This window comes from Oncorhynchus clarkii, chromosome 27 (assembly GCF_045791955.1).
Source record: "Oncorhynchus clarkii lewisi isolate Uvic-CL-2024 chromosome 27, UVic_Ocla_1.0, whole genome shotgun sequence".
NCBI classification, from domain to species: Eukaryota; Metazoa; Chordata; class Actinopteri; order Salmoniformes; family Salmonidae; genus Oncorhynchus; species Oncorhynchus clarkii.
The window spans coordinates 19,353,550-19,364,057 of record NC_092173.1 but is presented as its reverse complement, the minus strand read 5'-3'; the positions used below and the strand labels follow the sequence as shown (position 1 = coordinate 19,364,057).

The following is a 10,508-nucleotide window of genomic DNA, read 5'->3' as shown; positions in this document are numbered from 1 at the left end:
AAACTCATTGGCTGAATAGATATATCACCTAAGGAAATGATGTCATCATTACATTGTTTGTAGTATGAAAGCTGATGGGTAGAGAGAAGATTTGAAATTGTATCCAGATTGAATTAATCTCGGAGACCAGGGTAAGAAACTAAACTATGATCTCATTTCATTATATTTTTTTATGTGAGTTTTAATGTATATTTTCAATATAATGAGTGTTACACTAGCACACTGAAAATACTATGAAATCAACATCGGAACGATTCCCAATGTAGTTCATTTTTGCTCTGGTCATTTTGGGACCCATGAACAAGTTCTGGACTTTGATGGCTTCTGTGGGTTCAAGGGTTGCAGTAGCTGTATAACCGACTGTTGTGTTCAAATTTACAGTATCACGGCCGGGGAATGGCTTCCAATAGCTGTAAAAGCAAAATTCTTTCAAATGTTCTTTCCTGTCTTAACTACAAGACTGGAAAATTCATCATTGCAGAAAGCAAGAGAGTCGGCACTTTGTACAGAGTTATACAATTATCCATCATTGGATACCTTGTTGGGTAAGGAACTCAACAAATTAATTTCCACATTTTCAAGATGTATCCCCTTATAATGATCTAAGGGCATATTAAATGTTATTAATCAAATACAATCTAGTCCATATATTTGTTAGTTCACATAAACGTAACGTGTAAAATATATTCCAATCAATATTTTAAACCCCTAGTAAGCTCCAACCTGCATTTAGATCTTCTTGATACGAAGTTATGAAGCTTAAGATTTTTAGCTATCATGAAGATCCTTCCATCCAGCATTCTATTTTTGATAAGCGTCAGTCTGGTATAATTCTAAACTTAAGCAGATTTTTTTGATCCTCATTGAGATAGCTATATTGTCCTCCTGGTCTACACAGGTATGTATTCCTGAGCAAGAAGTCCTACCAGGCCAAGGAGGAATCTATCCAGAGCGCTGTGATTACCAAACTGAAGGGAGTGGCGGTCACCAACACCGCAGAGTCCGGACGGATGGTGTGGGAGCCTGTGGACTATGTCATTCCACCCCAGGTCAGACTAACTACAATCCCATTTAAGTCCTTTGATGCTAATGTTTGGTCTTATTTCTATCTCATCCACTGTGCTTGACTGCTAGAATAAATATAATTATAAACTGGGTGGTTTGAGCCCTGAATGCAGCTTGGCTGAAAGCCTTGGTACTGAATAACAGACCGTATAACACGGTGTGACAAAATATTTATTTTTACTGTTCTAAATACATTGGTGTAACCAGTTTATAATAGCAATAAGGCACCTCGGGGGTTTGTGGTATATAGCCAACATACCACTGCTAATGGCTGCATTCAGGCACTCCGGGTTGCAGTGTGCATAAGAACAGCCCTTAGTTGTGGAATATTGGCCATATATCTCACCTTCTGCACCTCCTGCGGTTCCAATGGTAACCGCCCCGTTCCACCCCGTCCCTCCCCCCGGAAGCCTCATCGTCAGAGAATAAACTCTGTATCACATCTGTTGAATGTGTTTGTTTACCTTTATGCACACATTTTTGTGGTCACTCTCCCTTAATTTTTCTCACTGTTAATCATGAATGGTGAAACGTCTATACAGCATCTGCATGCCAATATTTTATCTCAATTAATTTAATGAGAATATGCATTTAGATCTTGATAGGAAGTTATGAAGCTTGAGATGTTTAGCTATCATGAAGATCCTTCCATCCAGCATTATATTTTTGATAAGCATCAGTCTGGTATAATTTTGCCACAATATATTCATTGATGAATATACTGTATATGTTTCATATAACTGTATATGTTTCAAGTAGATTGATGAACAAAGATACTGTAAGTCAAAACATTGCATTCAAGGCAAAAAAGTTGGTAAAGCTGCAATGGGTAAATCAATAAAAAATAATCAGACAGGAACACAGGCAGACAGACATATAAACTCACAGACAGGCATGTTTCCCTCTCTCTCTATTCACTAATCTCAATCTCTCTCTTCTCTCTCTCCCTCCCACCTTCCTTCTGTATCCATCTCTTTGCCTGCCTCTGTCTCTATCTACCCCCGCTTTATTCCCCCTCCTTCTCTTCTCTCTCCTTCACCAATCTTTCACCCACTTCACCCTCTCCCCCTCTCCCTCCCTCCCTCCCTCCCTCCCTCCCTCCCTCCCTCCCTCCTGCAGTCACCTACTTCTCTCTCTGCTTCCTCCCATATCCATTCTCTCTCTGTCCTTATTTCCCTTACACCCCCTCTTCTCATCTATCTCCCTCTCCCTCCTCACTCTTCTCTTTCCCACCTCTCCAGATAGTATATTGATGCATACATCAATACACTGCATTCAAGGCAATAAAGTTGGTGATAAAGCTGCATTGGGTAAGACAGACAGACAGACAGACAGACTTATCCACTCACAGAGTTTGAGTTTTCCCCCAATTATCCAATTATGTGGATCCCCAATGATTTATTTTTCCTTGAATGCAATGTATTCACTTATACCCTGATGCCTATCTATGCTTCAATATCCTGTCTGTGGAGGTGGGAGAGAGTAGAGAGAGGTGTATGTGTATATGCGTTAAGTAGATTGACACACAGATAAGTCAATACATTGCATTCAAGGCAAAAAAGTTGGTGATGAAGCTGCAATGGGTATATTGATGAAAGACTCGGACAGACAGACAGGCAGGCAGGCAGAGTATTTCACCAATATACCCATTGCAGCTTTATCACTAACTTTCTTGCCTTGAATGCAATGCATTGATTAATGCATCAATACTTTGATGCATATCTTTTCGCTTTGAATATAATGTATTGACTTATGTGTCGTGTCTCGTGATCTATATTCTTCTGCAAATGCGTGCCACACTGACGCTTATCAGTTGATACCAGGCTGGTTTAACACTCTTTAATTTTTTCCTATAGGGTGATGCAGTTTTTTTCATTGTTACCAATTTTATAGAGACGCCAAACCAGAAGTTGGGCAACTGTGCTGAGGTAAGGAAATTCCTTTTCTTTGCTTTGTGTTGTCACCTTTAATCACCCTTTAAAAGTGAAATATACACTGTATTTGGTCTGTATTTGTTAAACCATACCAGTTTGTTTGGTATTGTTTCACAGAGCCCTGATGTGCCGGATGGCCACTGTAAGGGAGATAAAGACTGTGCAAAGGGAGAGTCAGTGAAAACTGGCCATGGTAGCAATCTTTGAAGACTCAAATTGAATTGAAACAAATTGAAACAAGAAATTATATATACTGTCTCCTTTACTCTTCACAAACATAAAATATAATTTTCTGTAGGATTTAGGACAGGCCGCTGCTTGAGAGACAATGGGAAATCCAGTGGTACGTGTGAGATATATAGCTGGTGCCCCATTGAGAGTTGCCACCAACCACAGTAAGTGTGTCATGACAAAATCTAATGAAAATGTTTTGCATTCTACCAGGAAATGGCTTGCTCTCAGTCTTTTTTATGTGTGTATTTTGTGTAATTTCCCTTAAGTTTTGTTTTGGAGTGTCACCGAGGGCTTCATAGGAGCATTGCCGATGATCACTGGAGTGTAACAAAGGGGAAAAAACGGAGCATCTCGAGTCTGATTGTCACCCCCCCTCGAGAGAATGCAAATATTCCCATTGGTTCACTGCATATTGAAGCCTGTAGTTAAGGCCTTGCAGAAGCTGCATGGAGGCAGAAAAATCAAAAAGTTTTAACGGAGACAAAACTAATAATATCATACCTGTGTTGAAGTCCCAAGACCAACTAGAAGATAACAAAGCAAAAGCAATACTATTCAGAAAACACCTACACAATGTCCACTCTTGCCGCAATGACCCTCACTTTGACCTTGTTGATAGAGAAGTACAGAAAACAATATTTACCTCACACCTGACACTTACCTCTCTCCCGACACCAGTAGACCAGTAGGCTCGATCCTAGGCCCCACGCTTTTCTCAATTTACATCAACAACATAGCTCAGGCAGTAGGAAGCTCTCTCATTCATTTATATGCAGATGATAAAGTCTTATACTCAGCTGGCCCCTTAAACGCTCTACAACAAAGCTTTCTTAGTGTCCACCAAGCTTTCTCTGCCCTTAACCTTGTTCTTAACACCTCCAGAACAAAGGTCATGTGGTTTGGTAAGACGAATGCCTCTCTCCCACTGGTGTTATTACTACCTCTGAGGGTTTAGAGCTTGAGGTAGTCACTACTGTCCTTCCCTCAGCACATATCAAAGCTGCAGGCTAAAGTTAAATCTAGACTTGGTTTCTTCTATCGTAATCGCTCCTCTTTCAACCCAGCTGCCAAACTAACCCTGATTCAAATGACCATCCTATTCATGCTAGAAAACGGAGACGTAATTTATAGGAAAGGGTGCTCTCGGGCAACTAATGTTTTTTTACCATTCGGCCATCAGATTTGCCACCAATGCTCCTTATAGGACACATCACTGCACTCTATACTCTGTAAACTGGTCATCTCTGGATACCCTTTGCAAGACCCACTGGTTGATGCTTATTTATAAAACCCTCTTAGGCCTCACTCCCCCCTATCTGAGATACAGTACATACTGCAGCCCTCATCCTCCACATACAACACCCATTCTGCCAGTCACATTCTGTTAAATGCCCCCAAAACACACACATCCCTGGGTCGCTCCTCTTTTCAGTTCGCTGCAGCTAACGACTGGGACGAGCTGTAAAAAACACTCAAACTGGACAGTTTTATCTCCATCTCATCATTCAAAATCTCAATCATGGACACTCTTACTGACAGTTGTGGCTGCTTTGTATGATGTATTGTTGTCTCTACATTATTGCTTTTGTGCTGTTGTCTGTGCCCAGTAATGTTTGTACCATGTTTTGTGCTGCTACCATATTGTGCTGCTGCCATGTTGTGTTGCTACAATGTTGTTGTCATGTGGTGTTGTTACCATGCTGTGTTGTCATGTGTTGCTGGTATGTTGTTGTCTTAGGTCTCTCTTTATGTAGTGTTGTGGTGTCTCTCGTCGTGATGTGTATTTTATCCTATCTTTTTTATTATTAATCCCAGCCTCTGTCCCCGCAGGAGGCCTTTTGGTAGGCCGTCATTGTAAATAAGAATTTCTTCTTAACTGACTTGCCTAGTTATATTAAGTTTAAATAAATAGAAGAATCCACCCCGATCCGTCACTGTCGAAGAAACTAAGATCCATTTGAATTTAAAAAAAGAATCTAAACATCTGGGGTAGACAACATTGACAGCACACTCAATAAACAAGCACCCAATGAATACCTACACCACTTCCTTCTGCCTTGGAAATCTGCAGTTGTCATAATGATTCACAAACCTGATAAAGACCCATACATCACAAGCTACAGACCAGTCAGCCTCCTCAGCCATGTAAGAAAGCTGTTTGAGAGAGTACTCATCCAAAGACTGAGCAGCCACACTGAGGAAATGGGCCTTCTTGGAGTCCATCAGGCTGGCTTCAGAAAAACAAGATCAACTACAGATAAGACTTTCAGAAGAAATTCTCCAAAATTTCAAGAAAACATTTTTTACCCTGGCCGTCTCCTTAGATATAGAAAAGGGATTCAACAAGATGTGGCATAATGAGTTGTGCTATCGACTTGCAGACTCCAATCTTAAACTACCACCTTCCATCAAAAACATCAACACCAGCTTCCTCCACAACCGCACAAATAAAGTAAAGGCTTCCACAGCAATATCTCCACCATTTACCCCTGAAGCAGGTGTCCCTGGCATTCCTGCTATATATATTAGACATCTATTAAACCCCATCCACCATAGGTCAAGTTTCACAGTTTGCTGACAACCTCTTCTACTGGTCCAGATGTCCTCAACTTGCTGCCAGAAACTTGAGCTAGAGACATGGTCTTACATGTGGTGCGTAAAGCTGAACCCACAAAATACTTAATGTGTCCTCTTTACAAGACGCACCATCCAAAAAACAAAGAAACCCATTGAAATCAAGCTTTATGGCAAATTAATGAATGTAGAAAAAGTGGCCAAATTCCTTGGCATCACCTTTCAGAAGAACATGCACTGGACAACACATATCGCGAACATAAAGAGAGTAAGGGACGAAAAAGATTCAAATACTTAAAAACAATGTACGGAAGAAAATACAGAAAATCACCTCAGACAGTGTTTAAAGTCTATATCAGCTACATCCGATCTCTCTTTAAATACACCCTACCAGCCTGGATAACAGCCTCACCACAGCAGATTAATTGGCTACTGACAATCCAAAACATAGCAATAACAATGCCCTACAGACTACCAAGGTACACCAGTAATCATTACACCCACAACATATCTGGACTCAGTCAATCATTGGTCAGAAGTTCATCAACAGAGCCATGCATTACCCATTACTGAAGGAATCTGTGGAAGAGGCCAAATGGACCACATACACACCCATGTCCAAAATGCTCCAAGGTTGAAACTGACCCAACATATTCCACTATCCCGACATAGCCGTGCACAACTGACTCCAATCAGACATTACCATATGTTATTTTATACACACATTTTCTTTTTAAATATACAATTACAGTTTATATATTTTTTCTTGTTCTATTCAATTTAGAGATATCTAACCATTCCCCCTACCACCTACCCTTACCCTAATCCGGGTTCGTATCCTCTTCCACCCCTCACCCAACCGCCACCCCTTACCTTAACAAGGGTCCGTATCCTACACACACACAGGCACATACACGCATGCACGCACACACACACACACACACACACACACACACACACACACACACACACACACACACACACACACACACGCACATACGCACATACACATACACACACATACACACACACACACATATGAGCATGTGTACACAGTAGTAATCTTCCTTCCCTTTCATCTCTTCAGGGATGGACATAAACACATGTCTATTTTAAGAGAAGCTGAAAACTTCACAATCTTCATAAAGAATTTCATCAGATTTCCCAAATTCAGTTTCTCAAAGTAAGTTATCTATGTTAAAACACATACAAAATAGACAGACTGATGGATTTCTGACAGAGTTTTCTTCAAATGTTTAAATGTATAAACTAGAGCTGGAGTCTTTTAATCGGTTAATCTGAAGAATTTCAGAGAGTTAACTTTCTGCAATTTGATATAAAAACATTTATCTTTGAAACGTTTCACCCAATTATGAGGGCCAATGTTCAGGACACAGCTGACAAATACCATCTGAAGAGATGTCACTATGATGAGCTCCTTGAACCCTACTGCCCCATATTTCGTCTGGGAGACATTGTTTACCGGACTGGACACAGCTTTCAGGACATGGTTTTGAGGGTCAGTTTTCACAATTGAAAAGTGTATTTGTGGTTGTTATTGATGATGACGTTGATAAGGATGAGGATGGTTTTTTTTCAATTACTTTAAGCAGTTAAATGTAGACTCTGTAAGATGTGCATACCATCCAAGAGTAAGCCACCAACAAAATACTTGTACATAAAAATTATGTAAATAATAGAGCATTTCACTATCAATACTCTCTCTCTCTCTCTCTCCAGGGTGGTTCAATTGGAATTCTGATTAAGTGGAAGTGTGACCTTGACAGAGATCACTCAGAATGCAAGCCACGGTACAACTTTACTCGCATTGACATTAATGCATCCAGAGAGTCCACAGGATTCAACTTCAGGTGACACACATTTGCGCACACACACACAATCACGTGCACACTCACACACACACTCAAGAAGTTGACAAATACTACTTAATTTGAAGTCATACTTCAATCTTCCACATTTTTGGTACTCTCATAACAGACATGCTCGGTATTACAAAAATGAGTCTGGAGAAGTCTACCGAACACAATTCAAAGTGTATGGCATACGCATCAACATCATGGTGCATGGAAAGGTATGAAATATGTCTTATTATATGGCTTTTCAGGATGAATGCATCTATTTTGTTTCCTGATGTTTTGACTCCCTTATTGTTACTTTCTTCTATTTTCTACTACAGGCTGGAAAGTTCTGTATCATTCCCACCGTTATCAATATAGGCTCAGGACTAGCTTGTATTGGTGGTGTAAGTATTATTCAACCGACCTGCACATACCTGTACAGTCAAAACAATACTTTCAGATCAACTTGTTTTTTGAAAAGATGACATTCGTATTGAGACTATACATATCCATTTCACAGAAGAGGCTGGTGGTCTGTAATGTCTGTAATGGTAGAAATGGAATGGTAGCCGTTCCATGTATTCCATTACAGCCATTCCAAAGTGCCCGTCCTCTTCTAGCATCTCCCACCAGCCTCCTCTGCAATATAGGTATATAGTATATTCTGTATATTTTATTGTATAATATTATTTTATTTTGTATATGTTCATGGGCCTCATTTTATTGCAGGGGACCTGGCTCTGTGACTGGATTCTTCTCTACCTGATGAAAAAGAGGGAGTTCTATAAGGACTGGAAGTTTGAAAACGTCAAGAAGTATGGCATTTACAATAAATATTTGCCTGAGTTACATTTTTTTTCCTGGTAACAGAGATTAAGAGACTCTTGTTATAAAATGTAATGTTCATTCACACTCCCCCTTCTACAGGAAAGACAGAAACGTGTCTAACATCACAGAACACTATAACGGTACAACAGAGGATACAAAACAAATACCAGAAGAGAGGCAGCTCACTGACCAATCACCTGAGGTTTAACACCATGGCAGCAGCTCACTGACCTATCACCAGAGGTTTAATCATGACAGGGCGGCAGGGTAGCCTTGTGGTTAGAGCATTGGGCTAAGGTTGCAAGTTCGAATCCCCTAGCTGACAAGGTATGAATCTGTCATTCTGCCCCTGAACAAGGCAGTTAACCCACTGTTCCTAGGCTGTCGTTGTAAATAAGAATTTATTCTTAACTGACTTGCTTAAATAAAGGTACATTTTTTAAATATTTTTTAAACAGTAGCTCACTTAGCCGTACCTAAAGAAGCTGGTTGAGAGAATGCCAAGTGTGTGCAAAGCTGTCATCAAGGCAAAGGGTGGCTACTTTGAGGAATCTAAAATATAACATACATTTTAATTTGTTTAACACTTTTTTGGTTACTACATGATTGCATATGTGTTATTTCATCGTTTTGATGTCTTCACTATTATTTTACAATGTAGAAAATAGTCCAAATAAAGAAAAACCTTTGAATGAGTAGGTGTGTCCACATTTTTGACTGGTACTGTACATACAAAGGTACAGTATATAACACCATAAAGTATCATATGTTAATGAACTTGACAGTTTTGCCATGCATGCTTACTCTATCTATCTAGAATCAAGACTAGACAAGAAATGAGTGAATGAGCAAACTGGTATTTTATACTGTCTTGTCTGGTCAATGATCACTTGTGAGGTAACACCTTAAGACATACTTTCTGGGTGAGTTCAAATCTCAGATATCATTATTTTAGCTGAATTAGTTAACGATGATGGCATACCAATAGACTACATATGAAGACATAGTAATATATTAAGCTATTTAAATTAGGATAAGATGAACTTTAATGGTTTATTTTGTATTTTTATTTTATTTTTCCAGAACAACAGCAATGCCATCCATCTTGTCTAGTGAGTGAGTGGGAGGAGCAGGACAGACAACATCTTCCTCCTCTTTATCTAACCCCAAGCCTAACAACAGTGTACCACACCCAAAGGACTGGACCCCAATGGACACCCAAATGAACTGGACCAACCAGGAGTCTACCACATAAGTTGATGTGCCCTCTTGAAGAGAGGTCCTACATTTTGGTACTCATTTCTTACAGACTCATACACAAGAGCAACATAATACTGTAAGTAATTAACTTAACATCTCTTTAACAATGTGACAATGTTGTGATAAGGTCCGTGGAAGTTAGGCGTCTAAAAGCCAGGTAATCCAAAAAGAAGACAAAAAGGCGACCAGTTGGATACAAAAACATACTGTAAAAAATATTATGCAAGTTCCACTTTAAAAAATTTGGCAACTATTTGCTGTATTGATGTATTTTTAAGTATTATATACTTAATATTTTACTGGTTGTGAAACACTAAAAGTTAAGTCCTGTATAAAAAATGTCTAAGATCCAACTTAATTTGATCAAATCCAGAACTGTTAATCTTTCTGTTTAGTTACTTTTATTGATCAGGTCTTAGTGTTAAACATGGCTTTATGTATTTGATCACTTTACATTTCTATCCACTTTAACAGAAATTGTTGAGCACAGTGCTCATTCCACTAACTGGAGGTTAAGCTGCAAGCATTGTAGCTTGATGTTTATGACTCTGTCAAGAGTGGTGCGCAGGTGCTAACTAATCAAATCAAATCAAACTATTTGTCACATGCGCTGAATACAACAAGTGTAGACTTTACCGTGAAATGCTTACTTACAAGCCCTTAACCAACAGTGCAGTTCAAAAAGAGTTAAGAAAATATTTATCAAATAAACTAAAGTAAAAAATTATAAAAAGTTACAGGATAAAATAACAAT

At 39.3% G+C, this 10,508-nt stretch overlaps 1 protein-coding gene across 1 annotated transcript; it reads left to right on the top strand.

The window, feature by feature from the left end:
• The first annotated feature begins 50 nt into the window (after window positions 1–50).
• On the top strand, window positions 51–9,190 carry LOC139386192 (P2X purinoceptor 5-like). Its single transcript, XM_071131664.1, has 13 exons — window positions 51–131; window positions 382–545; window positions 899–1,049; window positions 2,922–2,993; window positions 3,117–3,192; window positions 3,298–3,394; window positions 6,895–6,990; window positions 7,185–7,326; window positions 7,548–7,678; window positions 7,806–7,899; window positions 8,005–8,070; window positions 8,396–8,481; window positions 8,594–9,190. Exons 2-13 carry the CDS (start codon window positions 397–399, stop codon window positions 8,700–8,702), a joined length of 1,269 nt encoding a protein of 422 aa, XP_070987765.1. The 5' UTR covers window positions 51–131; window positions 382–396; the 3' UTR covers window positions 8,703–9,190.
• The last annotated feature ends 1,318 nt before the right edge of the window (window positions 9,191–10,508 follow it).